Here is a 15,394-nt window from a genome sequence, read left to right on the forward strand (position 1 = left end):
GGGCGAGGCGGGCGTGAGCGGCTCGGGTCCCAGGTTGCGGGGAGCGCGCGGAGGGGGCGCGCTGGGCCTCCACCCGAAGGGCAGGCTCTGCCTGCGCAGCGGCTTTGCGCAGCGGGCCCCGGACTCCCGGGTGATCTGGGGCGCGGGGAGGGGAGTGGCCCGGAGAGCCGCCGGCCCGCGCGCAATCCGGGCGGGCAGGGCGCGGCGCATCCCGGCCCGGAGACAGGAGGACAGAGAGGGAGGCTGTGGATGTGGCACCTCCGCCTGCCAGAGCGGGCGGAGCCGGGCTGGCCGGCGCTCCGCCCCCGCCCTCCCCGGCCTGCAGTATCCCCCCTGCAGCACCAGGCGGCCCAGGGTCCCTGCGCCTTGGCCTGGAGCCTCTCGGGCGCCTTGGGGGTTTCCGGAAGGAGGCCCTTTAGGGTGCCGGCGCGCGGGGCGGGTCGCATTCTGGATACGCGGGACTGCTCGGTAAACCCATGGAGTTTTGCCTACAAGAGTGGGGCGCCCCGACTCTTATTGAGAAGGGGTCCGAGCCCACCCGGGCAGCTCTGGGGGCCCCTGTAGCTACCTGCCCATCTCCTCCCCTCCCATAAGCTATCTCCTTTTCTCCTCCAGCCTTTGTTCAAATAAGTCATCAGGCAGGTAGAGCCTTACCGTAGCGTTCAGGTTAACTACGTGATGTCAAGGGGTTGGGCTCCACAGGACTTTGAGCACGAAGACGTCGTCGTTCGAGTTTCTTCGTCAACGGTGCTGAGCATTTAATACATTCTGGTTGAATTGAGTGGGACACCTGTACTCAGTGACCTAGTCTCCTCCCTCTGTTACCGTATTTCTTACCTTCTTGAGGTTCAGCTTTCACCTCTGATAAGGTGATAAATTAAGCGGGGGGAAGGAGAAGTGACTTTGGAATGAAGTGGCTTTAAGAAATTACTTCCTTCTCGGTTCTCAGTCTCTTCTTCGGAGTTCTAAGAGTTTCTATAGGGAAACTTGTTCTCTCCATTGGTACCTGGAACTGTTCTTTAGATATGTAATACGCGCTCTTCATCTTAATCCACTGGGAACAATAGGCTTCTTTCATTAGAATATCCTGGTTCTGTCTTAAGAAAATCTAGTTCCTGACTGTAACAGCCTGGTGGGAAAGTAAAATCTTTTAGTGAGGTTTAAATAGTAAAGGTTACTGTTTTGGGTTTGCAGTTTTTCGTGGTGCTCAAGATTAGTTTTCCATCTGCTTCCCAAAAGACCCAGTATAACTTGGAATGGTAAAAATTCTGAAAAAGACTTTTTTTCCCCCCCTCAAAGAGGCTGTATTTTTATTTCCACCCATACTCCTCCTCTATTACAGTAACTTGTGGGCATAGTTTACGCCCTTTACTGAGTTCCCAGGGATAGGTGTAATCCACATTTAAAGTTAGTGGTGAGTGGATTTTGGAGGTGTGTGGAGGGTGTGACCTAACTGTGCCAGTACATTTTCAGTAGTAACAGCTTAAGGTGTTTGCCAGTGACGCACTTGAGTTGACTCTGAGCCAGATTACGTAAAAAAAAAACAACCAACAAAACCCTAAACTTTTGTTGGCTGAACTTTCCAAAAAGGACTGTATTTGTGAATGGTTGCCTCAAGAAAAGTAAATATTTGACAAAAGTAGTAAAACCAAACTCTTTCTCAGGTGGAATATTTTAAGTGGCTTTCTGATGAATTTATGCTGGTTTTCCTTTCATAATGATCTTAAAAAATAGTACTTCATGCTGCTGCTAAGTCGCTTCAGTCATGTCCAACTCAGTGCGACCCCACAGACGGTAGCCCACCAGGCTCCCCTGTCCCTGGGAGTCTCCAGGCAAGAACGCTGGAGTGGGTTGCCATTTCCTTCTCCTAGAACTCTTCAGAATGCAGCCTTTTATGGAATTCTATTTTAGGTATGTTCTAGTGTAGATAGGATGGATTGGATTGGTCTAATAATAGCTTTAAGAAGGACCTTGTTAATTATGTGTTTTACTGAAAATATTCAGTATTAAAATTTTTGTTGTCAATAACTCTTTGTCCTCTTCTCTAGGAGCCTAGGTTAAATGCACAGCCTGGAGTGAGCTGATCTAATGAAGAGAACTCTTGATGAAAAGATTTTTCTTGGTGATGTCATACTAGCCTCCTCTTAGACTCTGCTCCATCCTCTAGGAGTCAGTGATTTGACTGTCTCCTGGAGGGCCTTGCTATTTGTCTGTCTTGATTCCCTCTTAAGTCTGTTTAGGAATGACCTCATTCATTTGACAGATAAGGAATGCCCAAACCTGGGCTAGGTTCTGGGGATGCAGAGTGAATTTTAAGACATAGTTACTGTCTTTTTAAGGAGTACAGGCATGAAAGGAGTACTGTCTTTTCAGGTGGACAGGCATGAAAACAAGTGTCTTGAGGTGTTAGAATGTGTGACAAAAATCTGTGCAGAGGTCCTGGGAGTCATAGAAGGTCTGATGTGGTAAATTCAGTAGGGAAGTGTGAAAGGGAGCTAAGATGTATAGTATTTATTCATAGAAACAAGACAAAAACGTTAGTGATTATCACAGAAGTATGGAATTTCAGGTAATTTTCTTGTGTTCCTTATTTTTTGTCAATAGAAACAAACTTGTAGAAGAAAAGAGCTCCAGTTTTAAAAAAGAAACCCTGGCACAGTTGACTTTTTTTTTTTTAATGTTGCAGAGATTAACTAATTTCCTTGTTAATTTAAGGCAAGAAGGAACTATTAATAATTGGTCATTTTGTGCTAAGTTTGATGCTTTAACGTTATCTCATGTAATCCTCAGTAATGGTCTTGAGTGGCTTCAACTTCATTTTGCAAGTGGGGACATTGAAGCTAAAAAAAATGGACAAAATCATCCAAATAAAGTTACTCTTAATAGCCCAAGCTAGAATTTTAAGTCCTGATTTTCAAACTCTGAGGACCTTATGGTCTACTCTTCTGGTTTTCCAAGCCTTTTTGGAAGAGGAAATTGTTGATGCTGGCTATTTTTAAGCCCATCTTAATTCTCCTCTAATATTTCTTATGTTGTGCCAAGCACAGTAACTTGAACACAGAAGGCTTTTTAATAGAAATGTGCTTACAGGATCCTAGTACATTTAATGCATTGAACAGCGGGACTTTTACCAGTTGAATTAAATATTCAGAGTTCATCTTTAAAAACCTTAAGCATGAGTATTAGTAATGTTTTGGATGTTACTGTTAGTAAGTTGTAGTTATGAACTTGGCATGTAAATGGATGTTTTGTCCCATTTCTTTTGCGAATGAGCTGAACAAATGACTTGTATAAAAGGAAAATGTTCAATTTATATAATTTCAAAGATTCCTTTCTCACAGTGTTCCTGCTTAGAGAGGTTTTAGTGTTTTTTTTAATACCCCCCCGCCCAGTACACAGACACACACACCTGGCTTCTCAGGTGGTCCTAGTGGTAGAGAACCCGCCTGATAACGCAGGAGATGTGCGTTCAATCCCTTGGTTGGGAAGATCCCCTGGAGGAGGGCACGGCAACCCATTCCAGTATTCTTGCCTGGAGAATCCCATGGACAGAGAAGCCTGGTGGGGCTACAGTTCATGGGGTGGCAAAGAGTTGGACACAACTGAAGTGACTTAGCAAGCACCTCTTTTTTGGCGGGGGTGGTGCTTTCTGCCTTTTTTGGGGGGGCCCTATCTGTGCAGCATGCAGTAATCTTTGTTCCCTGACCAGGGATCGAACCCATGCCCCCTGCATTGGGAGGGCAAAGTCTTAGCCACCGGACCACCAGGGAAGTCCTTATAAATGTAATTCTTGATCATTAGAAAACGTGGAAAATATAGAACAGTGGAAAGGTAACCATCCTGAACATCCTTGGGTATATTTTTTGTAGAGTTGAAACTGTATATGTGATTGTATTTTTTTTCACTTAAACATGTCATAAAACATCTCCATGTCATCGAAAACTGATTATTTTAAATAGCAATATGCTATTATGCGATTATGTTGAACTATTCTCGTATCGTTGAACGTCTTTCATTAATGAATGTTTCACCACATTCCTGAGTGTTGCTTTAGGATCTAATCTTGAGAGTGAAATTAGTGGTCTAAGAGCACAACACTTCTAAGGCTTTTATTCTAGTTGCAGTTCTTTTCAGAAAGTGTTTCAGTTAAAAGTGTATCTAAGTAGCACTGTTTGTTTTTTTGTTAATTTGATCAAGGCAAAAGTCAACGTGTTGCTCTTAGTTTCGGCATGCAAACTCCTGTTGTAGCCTATGGCTACATGACCTGGGGTCAAACCCAGGCTTCCTGCATTGGGAGCACAGTCTTACACCAAACTAGAAAAGTACCTCGTTTTAACTTTTTAGTTGGTCAAACAGAGCACTAATTCTGAGTCTCTACTCAAGCAATAGAGCTAAAAATCAATGTTTTAGACTTAGCATTTTAGGGAATTTCTGTCTAGCATAACTAGAATTTTTGCTTTTTTTGCTAATGGCTATCTCCCATGAATGATTCTTATATAATTTTTTTTATTGTTGTTAACATGTATTTCTTTGAAATAAGATCTGCTAGAAATTAGGGATATTTTCCTTCAAAAAAAAAAAAAGAGATGCACTTACGCTTATAATTCTGCATTTTATTTCAGGAGCCATTGGACCTTCTGAAGACGTCCCGGGATCTCGGGTTAAAAATCCTTGTTGTAATCTCAGCTGTGGGAGGACAGGCTAGTTGGTGAGTCTTGGCACACAAAGTGCTGGATTTTCTTTTAGCACATTCCTGAACATACCGGATTTAATGGCTAGTGCCAAGTTGAAAGCAAAGTAAGCCAAGTTCCAAGTATTAGCTTTTGCTAATTGGGCAGCTCCAACTGAATGCTGGAGATTTGCATGGCCTGACTTGTCATTAATAGACTTCTCTTGAAATGTGAGTTAACTGGTCATTTTATAAAAGCATAGGCATATAAAGTATGCCTAGTGTTGGCAACTTTCCATTAATCTTGAAATGTATCTTTAAAAAGCATGCCCCCCTCCCCTGCCATGATTGTTCTGGATTGTCTCCAATTTCCTTGTTGTTATTCTTAGTTACTTTAGTCTGTACTTCCGCTCAGTCTGTGCGTCGTGGCTTGTCGTGACTTGTCGTGACTGTTAATGATACAGGTGGCTACAGAGTGGGCTGCAGCTGGTGGGGGCTGGTTTTAGGGCTGGTGCTGGGGGATGAGAGCAGTGATGACATTGGAATATATAAATAGATGCTCAGTAAATGCCAGTTTGCTCGTGATATTTAGGACTTATTACTCAACTTCTCAGCTTGTAGTTTGAGGTGCTTTAGTTCCTCGTTGCCTTTTTCTCCTTCAGCTGCTTTTGTGGTGAAGCTTTTTGTGAGGGGGGTTAATTTCACAGAAGCGATCATCCTAACAGAGTAGCCGGTTTCTTCTGGGAGCTGTAACCTTTCCTCTCATACATTGTTCTGCTGTGTTTTTGGTCTGTTCCTCTCAATGTAAAAGCTCTTCAAAGGCTATTTGTTAGAAATTGCAAAACTTGCGCCCCCATCTTTGTTTGTGATTATTTTAACCCAGAGACGTTTTAGATAATTGTGGCTAAATAATAAGATTTTACCTTTTTTTTGGTCATGCCACGAAGCGTGTGGAATCTTAGTTCCCCGAGCAGGGATCAGTCCCACGCCCCCTGAATCCCTGTATTGGGAGCGTGGGGTTTTAACCACTGGAGTGTTTTTAACCACTCTACTGCCTGGGAAGTCCCGCAGATTTTACCTTTTGTAGTTTCTTGTCTTTCCTGCACTAAACTTAGAAAGCCCTTCCCTTCCCCTGCTGCTGCTAAGTCGCTTCAGTCGTGTCCGACTCTGTGCGACCCCATAGACGGCAGCCCACCAGGGTCCCCGTCCCTGGGATTCTCCAGGCAAGAACACTGGAGTGGGTTGCCATTTCCTTCTCCAATGCATGAAAGTGAAAAGTGAAAGTGAAGTCGCTCAGTCGTGTCCGACTCCTAGTGACCCCATGGACTGCAGCCCACCAGGCTCCTCCATCCATGGGATTTTCCAGGCAAGAGTACTGGAGTGGGGTGCCATTGCCTTCCCCTAAGGAATCACTTTTCCACCCCACCGCTATTACTTTTACTTTAGGATGGTCTCTGGTCCCTTTGTGGAAACCAAATTCTTCCCTGATTTCCTCACTGCTTGCAGGAGGACCAAGTTGATATGCAAAGTAGTAGCCTCTGTCCCTGCCCCCATGATCTCTGGCCTCCCCGCCCTCCCCGCCCCCACCCCAGGGCAGCTCTCATTTGGTTTCTGCCTTTGGGCTCTCACACCCCCGCATAAATACCTTTCGAATGGTGGAACAGCCTGTGCTGTTCAGCCTTGCCTGACTGCCTCGAGCTTGTCAGGTGGTGCAGAAGGGTGTTTGGGGAAAAGTAAAAGCGTCTACTTTGCATGGTTCTTCCCTGTTCTCCTGGACGTCTAGCCTCGAGCGCTTTGTGCTTGTGTACGTCCTTTGGAGTTGATTTACTTGTGTGTCCACCTGTTTGCCCCGTTGCCCTTCAAGTTCCCCAAAGGCAGGAGTCAGGGGTTAGTTCTCTTTTTGTTGTTGTTGTTGTTTTCATTTAATTTTTTCAATTAAAAATTTTTTATACAATTTTTAAATGTTGCTTTCCCTTTGCAGTGAAGACCTCCGTTCTCTCTTGCCTTCCTGATTCTTTGGTGAGCACTCCGAGTATATAGTTGACGAGTAGACACCTACCCACCCTGCGAAGTGTCTTATTCTTTATGCCTTCTCTTTTCTTTGGACAGGTCGGTGATATTCCCGCTTGAAGGACATCATGCTTTCCAAACTAGCGCGTTTGCAGACTGTTGCTGGCCTTGGTCGTGGAGTTCATTCTTCAGTGGCTTCTGCTACATCTGTTGCAACTAAAAAAACCGTTCAAGGCCCTCCGTCCTCTGATTACATTTTTGAACGGGAATCTAAATATGGTGCCCACAACTACCATCCTTTACCTGTAGCCCTGGAGAGAGGGAAGGGTATGTTTTCACCCTTTGCACCACCCCCGATTCTTTGCTTTACCTTTTTGTAAAACTTGCTATTATATTTTCTCACTGTACATTTTTCTAGAGGCATTTAATTTCTGTACTGCAGGCATGATTAATTCAACATCTATTGAGTCTCTGATGCTTGCTGTGTTAGGTGCTGTGGGGAATGCAAGGTCATGATGGACTTGCCAGGAGGGAATGTATAATACACGAGTAAAGTACTATAATATTGTTATCGCTTTTTTCCCCTTTAACTTGTATTTTGGTGTAAAAAGCTGCCACAGTGGCACTAGAATTTCTCTTTTGTTGCTCTTCACCCAGATTTCCCAAGTCCTTTTTGTTTTTTTTTTTTTATTTCACTTGCATAATCATCTTTGTCCAGAAACACACATACATTTTTTTTCCTTGAACCGTTTGAGAGGAAGTTGCAGACATTCGTCTTTACCCCCAAATATTTGTGCCTTTTCTGAAACACAAAGACTGTCTTACATAACAAAGTGTAATTATCAAAATCAGGAAATTCACAGTGGCACAGCACTGCTCTCTAATCTGCAGGCCTGATTCAGGTCTTGCTTGTCCTGTGTAGCAAAAGAAAACGTCACACCATGGGTTGCATTCGGTTTTCAGGGCTGTTTAGTCTAATCCAGAATAATTCCTCAGTATTTGGTTTCTTGACCTTGATATTTTTGCAGAGTACAGGCCAATAATTTTTAGCATGAACATCCATTTGGGGATGACTGGTAAGGTGTAAAAACCTTTTACTCCCACTTTTAGCATCCGTTAATGATTCTTGTCTGAATAAATGATTACTGATTGTTGCCAAATGGTGATTTAATCCATATTTTGAAATAACAGCCATTATCAAATCGAGCCGAAGTTTATTACTTAGCTCTGGGCCAGAAGCTAATAGTCATTTGCCTATATGTTTTTTTGATTTGGGACCAGTACTGTAATAAATAGAGCTCCTTCTGAACAGATGAAAATCTAGGTTTATATTTTACCGATTTGTAAAAATGTTCTTTACCTACAGTAGCAGAGCATGCACTCTAGAATCTGACTGGGTTCAAGTCCTGGTTGCGTGCATGCCAGCTTGGGCTAGTTATAATCTAAACATCTACTACTTAACCTCTGTAGTGTAAGGATGGTGCTCATAGAGGGTTTTTGATGAGATAAAGGACAAAAGCACCTTTAAGTATGTTAAGTACATGGCAGAAATTAGGTGAGTACCTAATACATTTTAATATCTATGGTCAGCTTAAAAAATTGTTATAAAATGTACATAGCATAAAATTTACTGTTTTAACCAGTGTTTAATTCAGTGGCAGTGAGCACATTTATAATGTTGTCCAACTGTCACCGCTACCTCGTTCTAGAACATTTTTCATCATCCCCAAAGGAAGTGCCACACTCCCCACTGCTTCCTCCCCTAGAACCTGGCAGCTACTCATCTGCTTTTTGTTGCTACAGACTTGCCTGTTCTAGATGTTTCGTGTAGATGGGGACAGACAACATGTGCCCTGTTTCACGTGGCCCCATGTTTTCAAGGTTCTTCCACGTTGTAGCACGAGTTAGGATGCATTGCTATTTCTGGTTGAATTAAGTTCTCCATTTTACGGAGATAGCACATGTGTGTCCTTTAATCAGTTGATGGACATTGGGTTATTTCTCCTTTTGGCTATTTCAAATAACACATTTCTGTTTGAACACCTGTCTTCCGCTTCGAGGCGTTCGGTTGTGGGGTCATACGGTATTTTATGTTTCACTTTAACATGTGAGGAACCCCCAAGCTGTTTTCAACAGCTCTTGCACCACTTTACATTCCAATTAGTTACATATACGAGTTTCAGTTTCTACACATCCTTGCCAATTCTCGTTTTCCTTTTTAAGAAGTGATAGCCACCCCAGTGGTAGTAAGTGCTACCACTGCGGTTTTGGTTTGCGTTTTTCTCTAATGACTCATGACAGCATCTTTTCATGTGCTGGTTGGTCATTTGTTTATCCTGTTTGGAGAAATGTCCATTCAAGTTCTTTACCTTCTTTTTTTTTGGCCGTGCTACGCAGCTTGTGGGATCTGAGTTCCTCCACCAGGGATGGAACCTGGGGCTCTTGGCAGTGGAAGTGTGGAGTCGTAACCACGGGACTGCCAGGCAGTTCCATTTGCCGGTTTTTAATTGGCTTGTATACCTTGTTGAGTTGTAGGAGTTCTGGATAGTAGATCCTTACTTGATTTGGAAGTATTTGTTTTCATTTTGTTGGTTTTTACAGTCAATTAATCGCAATTTTTATGTTTTGTGTAACTTCCTTTAAATTCCAACTTTAGGAGTTCTCTGGTGGCCTAGTGATTAGGATTTTGGGCTTCTCTGACGTGACCTGGATTTAATCCCTGGTCAGGGAACTGAGAATGCCACAAACCTCGTGGCACGGCAAAGAAGAAAAATGAAGGAAAAAAAAAAAATCCAGCCTTAAATGATAAACAGGTTTCTAGGAATAAAGGTTTTACTCTAGAGTTTATAAAATCTTTTCATGTTACTGCTGTTTTTTAGTAAATGTGTAAATTGATGCTGGACAGATAAAATATAATTCCATATAAACCAAAGTTTATCATGCTTGAGTAAAAATATGCCTTAACCACAATTCTCTGTTAACTGGAGGTCCATACGTAGGTATTCAGAGGGCTGGCTAGCAGTCTTAATCTTTGAAGGTTATGTAATTTAGTGATTTTTCTAAAATTATTTTCCTTATGTTTTAGGCATTTACGTATGGGATGTTGAAGGCAGAAAATATTTTGACTTTCTGAGTGCTTACAGTGCTGTCAACCAGGGGCATTGTCATCCAAAGATTGTGGATGCTTTGAAAAGTCAAGTGGACAAGTTGACCTTAACATCTAGGGCTTTCTACAATAACGTGCTTGGTGAATATGAAGAGTATGTTACTAAACTTTTCAACTACCACAAAGTTCTTCCTATGAATACAGGTAAAACATTTCCTTTTTTTTTTTTTTTGGTTAAAATAGCCAAGAAAATCTTGTTGTTTTCTGGTAATTTAAAACATTTTTTAAAACTGATATTTTAAAATGTTCTCTTGGGTAGGAGTGGAGGCTGGAGAGACTGCTTGCAAGCTTGCTCGTAAATGGGGGTATACTGTCAAGGGGATCCCGAAATACAAAGCAAAGATTGTTTTTGCAGGTATGTAAAATTCAGTGTTAACTGCTGTGATTGAAACATAAAATTGTTAGTTACTATTTTACTTTACATAAAATTGTTAGTTACTATTAACTTACGATGAGATATTGCAAATGTATTTGTCTCACATATGTAATATGGAGGCTTCCCAGGTGGTACTAGTGGTAAAGAACCCGCCTGCTAATGCAAGAGGCCTAAGAGACGGCAGTTTCCCGTCCTGGGTTGGGAAGATCCCCTGGAGAAGGAAATGGCATGGGCACAGGAGCCTGGTGGGCTACAGTCCACAGAGTCTCAAAGAGTCAGACATGACTGAAGTGACTTAGCCATGCGTGATACATTGAATGTTGCATAAAAATTGAGAGATTTCCTTTTCTTCGGTTCATTTCCAAGTATTTTTTGGATGCTCCTATAACTCCCTATCCCTCCCTCCCTAGAGTGAGTGACCATGTGATTTATTTCCCATCTGCTTATCTGATTTTTTCCATAGCAGTTTTCTGGTTAATGAGACAGTTCTGTTGATGCAGGCATCATACAAAAATGTTGCAGCAGTTTTGTGAGGTTTTGAGGTTGGGTTATGTTCATGTAGGGTCATGTCCTAGGCATGATAGGAAGTTTGAACCTAGTGTATCTCAAACACTATGAGATATTATTGTGCCATGTTGTTAAAAGCTATTGGACGAGGAGGGCTGGCATTGCTCCTGATATATTTCTGCGAATGGTTAAGAGGAATGACTTATACTGAGTAGGGAGACCAACAGTTAATTTAGATTATTGATTTAGTCTGACTTTGGGATAGGTTCTGACTTTTTCTTTTCTAAAACTTTGATTTTAATTTTTAAAAACATCTATGGAGAAATTTGTCACTGCACACGGCTGAGATTCTTTCTTGTGATGGTTGAAATCATGAAATACTTTGCTTGTGAACACACATAGCTAAATTATAAAGCCCATAATACAGTAGAATCTAGAGTTCATCTGATGGCCAGCCAAAGTTTGGTGTCTGGGGAGGGGGCAGTGACCAATTCCTGTTTCTGAGGAAGAAAGTCCCTGCCCAGCTCTCTGATCTGCCATTTTGGAATTTCGTGCCTTTAGTTGTAAGGCAACATAACTGTCTCTTGCAAACAAAAATGGCCTTTCTGGTGACTTTCCTCCTTACAGACTGTGTCCAGTCTCTCTCATATTAGCACAGGGCACAAAGATGTTTCTCCCAGGCATTGAGAGAAGTCAGTAGGAAGAGACAGAGGACTGTGCCCCAGCTGCAATCCCTTATTCAGCAGGGTAAGCTGCGGGGCGTGAGCCTGCTGAGGCCCATGGCGGAGAGCAAGTAGGCTATTGGCACACTTTGTCTTAAACAAGCCTGGGCAGAATCAATAATGCTGTTGCTTGTGGACAAGCCAAGCAGGGATTACTCATAGCTGAAAGAGGCTCTGCAGGGGTTGTACTGAAGGATGCTATGAAGCCAACTTGGAATAATAACTCAGTTCAGGTCAGTCGCTTAGTCATGTCTGACTCTTTGTAACCCCATGGACCGCAGCATGCCAGGCCTGCCTGTCCGTCATCAACTCCCAGAGTTACTCAGACTCCTGTCCATTGAGTCAGTGATGCCATCCAACCATCTCATCGTATCGTCTCCTTCTCCTCCTGCCCTCAGTCTTTCTCAGCATCAGGGTCTTTTCAGATGAGTCACCTCTTCGCATGAGGTGGCCAAAGTATTGGAGTTTCAGCTTCAGCATCAGTCCTTCCAATGAACACCCAGGACTGGTCTCCTTTAGGATGGACTGGTTGGATCTCCTTGTAGTCCAAGGGATTCTCAAGAGTCTTCTCCAACACCGCAGTTCAAAAGCATAATTCAGCACTGGGTTAACTGAGTTGCTGCTGGCATTGAGGGTGAGAAGATATTTTTTTTAAAGCGGGAGAAACTCCAAGCCTCTCTTACTCTAGTTTGTTTCTTTTCTTGAATTTAACCACATTGACGTCACCTTGTGCATTTGCTTCACCGGTTCTGTCGTGGTGTGTCTTCCCTAAGAGCACAGAAGCTCCTTGAGGGCAGGGAGCTTGCCAGCCATCATTCTGTCCCCAACACCTAGAGCAGTGCCTGACATTATTAATCAGTCTTCAGATTACTAAAACAAATTAATGGGTAAAAATTGTTCCTGAATAAAGGTCAACGTTTGTCTTCTAGCGCATAATAGCTTATAACACCACGGAAGGCAAATTGAAAGTTTTCAGACTGCCTGAGGATATTTTATCCAAATGAAATATAAAACTCATTCTGTAGAATAGTTAGCCTGTAGTGTTGGATTTTTAAAAGGAGAAGTACAGATTCTCTATGAAGGATAGTCGTTTTTTCATGTCACTATCATAAATGTGTCTAGAAAAACTGTCTCTAGAAAAACACGTATTGAATGCTTCAGTTTTTAGGGTTTGGGATTATTGAAAGAAAAGACAAATATCTCTCCTCAGGGACTATGCTATGTGTTACAGTTGGGAGCCTCAGTAGAGCCGTCCAGGAACTCAGATCCCACAAGTAGTGCATCGTGGCCAGGAAAACAGAAAGCTTTCTGGAGTATTTTTGGGGAACTGTGAAATTAAATTGGGGGGTTTGTTTGAAAAAAATGACTGTTTGTTTCTTCTTTCTAGCTGGGAACTTCTGGGGTAGGACATTGTCTGCTGTCTCCAGCTCCACTGACCCAACCAGTTACGATGGTTTTGGACCATTTATGCCGGGTTTCGAAATCATTCCGTATAATGATCTGCCTGCCCTTGAGGTACTTCACCTGGTATCACGGTGCTTTAGCTCATAGTACATAGAACCTCCATTTGTTCAATGTATGAATTGAAAACAGACATCTGATTGTACCGAGAGTCATACATCTCATAACTTATGTTTAAGTCGGGCCGGGATTCACACGGTTCTCTGTAATGGTCAGTTAGTTGCTAACATGTGGAAACCAGGTTCCATGGCCTAATCCTAACTGCCAACTAACCGTTAGATTTGTCTCCTACATAAGTATTAACTTGAATATTACCTGTTAATTACTTTAATACACAAAATTAGTGAGTTTTCAGCCAGCTTTTTAAAATTATGAAGTGGAAGACTTCTAAAATAAAAAGATGCACTTTTAATGTATCTATTTAATGGCGTTTTAAAAGGCCATTTTCACTAGTTCTTATTTGCAGTACATTTGAGTATTGTATTAGAAAATACAGGATGGAGTAGCTTAAAGCTGAGGTATTTGGAGCTTTTTGATTGTAATTGATTGTCAGAAAAGTTGTGCTTGGAAGGCGGAATATAAGTTAGTGTGAAAACTTAATTTGCACACTTACTCTTACGGGAAAACACGTGCGTTGTGTGACTTCAGATCAAATAGATTCGAAAGGAAGTTACTAAGAACATACTCGTGCTGTTTCCATAGCGTGCGCTTCAGGACCCAAACGTTGCCGCGTTCATGGTGGAACCAATCCAGGGTGAAGCGGGCGTTGTTGTTCCGGATCCAGGCTACCTCGTGGGCGTCCGCGAGCTCTGCACCCAGCACCAGGTCAAGGCCGCGCACTTGCCTGCCTCGCTTAGGGTTTGGCCGATAGGATAAGCTCAGAGATTGCATCACCTTTCGACTAGAAGGAGGCTTCATTCTAAGAGCCTCCCAACTTTCTAGGGCTGATAGAACTTTCTAGCAGCAGGCTGCAGAGAAGCTGACTTTACTGGCTGGGCCCTGGTGGACCCTCAGCCCGGCTCCTTCCTCTCTGCCCCAGCAGCCTGTGCTTGGCTTCTTCTCAAAGCCTTTGTCGTATCCCTTTGCTCCAGAATTTAAGCTCTCTCCCCCTCTTCTTTCACCAAACTAGTAAATAGTAATAAGAAGTACATATTAACAAATGGTTGAGAAATAAATTAGAAATCTGTTCCCAGAGAGTAGTTCTATTCAGAAACCCCCCGCAAAACCCTCACTTTGCATACCCGCCCTTCCACCATGTAGGACAGTGCCCTGTGGGGCAGGGTGGCCTGACAGGAGATGACTGTGTGTCCCGCACTATTGAAGTCATGTGGGTAATTAGAATGCTTTCGCAAATCTGAGGGGATGTCAGAATGACAGATTTGTGCAGGAAAGAGTAAAATAAAGATAAGTATTTCGCTATGGAAATAATTGATTATTTTCATATGCTATTTTCATTTATGTTATTTTGTTGTTTTCCAATAGGTTCTGTTTATTGCTGATGAAATCCAGACAGGCTTGGCCAGAACTGGGAGATGGCTGGCTATTGACCACGAAAATGTCCGACCTGATATTGTCCTTCTAGGAAAGGCACTTTCTGGTGGTTTATACCCTGTAAGTTGAATGCTCAACCACTCTCTGTATTTTCCCTCTTCTCATGAATCCCTGAGATATTTTTACATGACTGACTGTGCCTTTCTGGGAGTTTGGTTTTACTCAGTGTGGTTTATATACATAGGTCACCTGGAATACGTGTGATAAAAACATTTCAGAGTTCCATGGTTAACCCCACTTAGTTTAACTGGAGAATTGAGTGTACCTTGGGTTTGCTTCACTGCGTTTATTTTGGATGGAACCATTTTATCTCCAGAGTACTCCTGTAGACGTCTGTGCTTTTTTCCCATAGTTTAGAAACATACTAATTGTTTAAAACCATTGACTGATTAATGCAGAGATTGGAAAAAATTGACATTTAATTGTTAATTCTTTTCTTGGGTTTGCCGTTCAGAGCCAGCAATTGGTATGGATTAAAGGGCTCTGAATGTTTAGTGCAGAACATTATTTTCTAAGCAATTAAAACATTTCACCCTGAGAGTGGAAAGAATTCTAAATTATATCATTGCAGAAATAGCTTTCTTTTAGTTCCAGAATATTACTCTGCACCGCTGAACCGTGCCCAGCGTGCTTGGAACGAGTTAGGGCGGTCATCGTTCTGTCACTGTGTTTAAGGAGGCTGATGTGTGGCTCTTGTTGGTTGAAGCTTCATGTCAGATTTAATATCTGCTTCATAAATATCTGTTTCTATAAGAATAAGAGTGGTTCATCTGAGAAGAGACTTGGTCCGTGCTTAATTCTCTTCTGTCTTTTAGGTGTCCGCAGTGTTGTGTGATGATGAAATAATGCTGACCATTAAGCCAGGGGAACATGGTTCTACGTATGGAGGCAATCCGCTGGGCTGCCGAGTGGCTATCGCAGCCCTGGAGGTA

The 15,394-nt window shown here is 42.6% G+C and overlaps 1 protein-coding gene across 1 annotated transcript in view; it reads left to right on the plus strand.

Moving 5' to 3' along the window:
- The first annotated feature begins 4,574 nt into the window (after positions 1 to 4,574).
- Positions 4,575 to 15,394, plus strand: part of OAT (ornithine aminotransferase) — a 14,523-nt gene continuing 3,703 nt past the window's right edge. The window contains exons 1-8 of the mRNA XM_010859172.1: positions 4,575 to 4,708; positions 6,779 to 7,006; positions 9,765 to 9,989; positions 10,105 to 10,200; positions 12,838 to 12,965; positions 13,614 to 13,736; positions 14,394 to 14,522; positions 15,278 to 15,391. Coding sequence (XP_010857474.1) covers positions 6,808 to 7,006; positions 9,765 to 9,989; positions 10,105 to 10,200; positions 12,838 to 12,965; positions 13,614 to 13,736; positions 14,394 to 14,522; positions 15,278 to 15,391 — 1,014 coding nt within the window. The 5' untranslated portion in view covers positions 4,575 to 4,708; positions 6,779 to 6,807. The remainder of the gene's footprint in view (positions 4,709 to 6,778; positions 7,007 to 9,764; positions 9,990 to 10,104; positions 10,201 to 12,837; positions 12,966 to 13,613; positions 13,737 to 14,393; positions 14,523 to 15,277; positions 15,392 to 15,394) is intronic.

Source organism: Bison bison, unplaced genomic scaffold (assembly GCF_000754665.1).
Source record: "Bison bison bison isolate TAMUID 2011002044 unplaced genomic scaffold, Bison_UMD1.0 scf7180017864456, whole genome shotgun sequence".
Classification (NCBI taxonomy): Eukaryota; Metazoa; Chordata; class Mammalia; order Artiodactyla; family Bovidae; genus Bison; species Bison bison.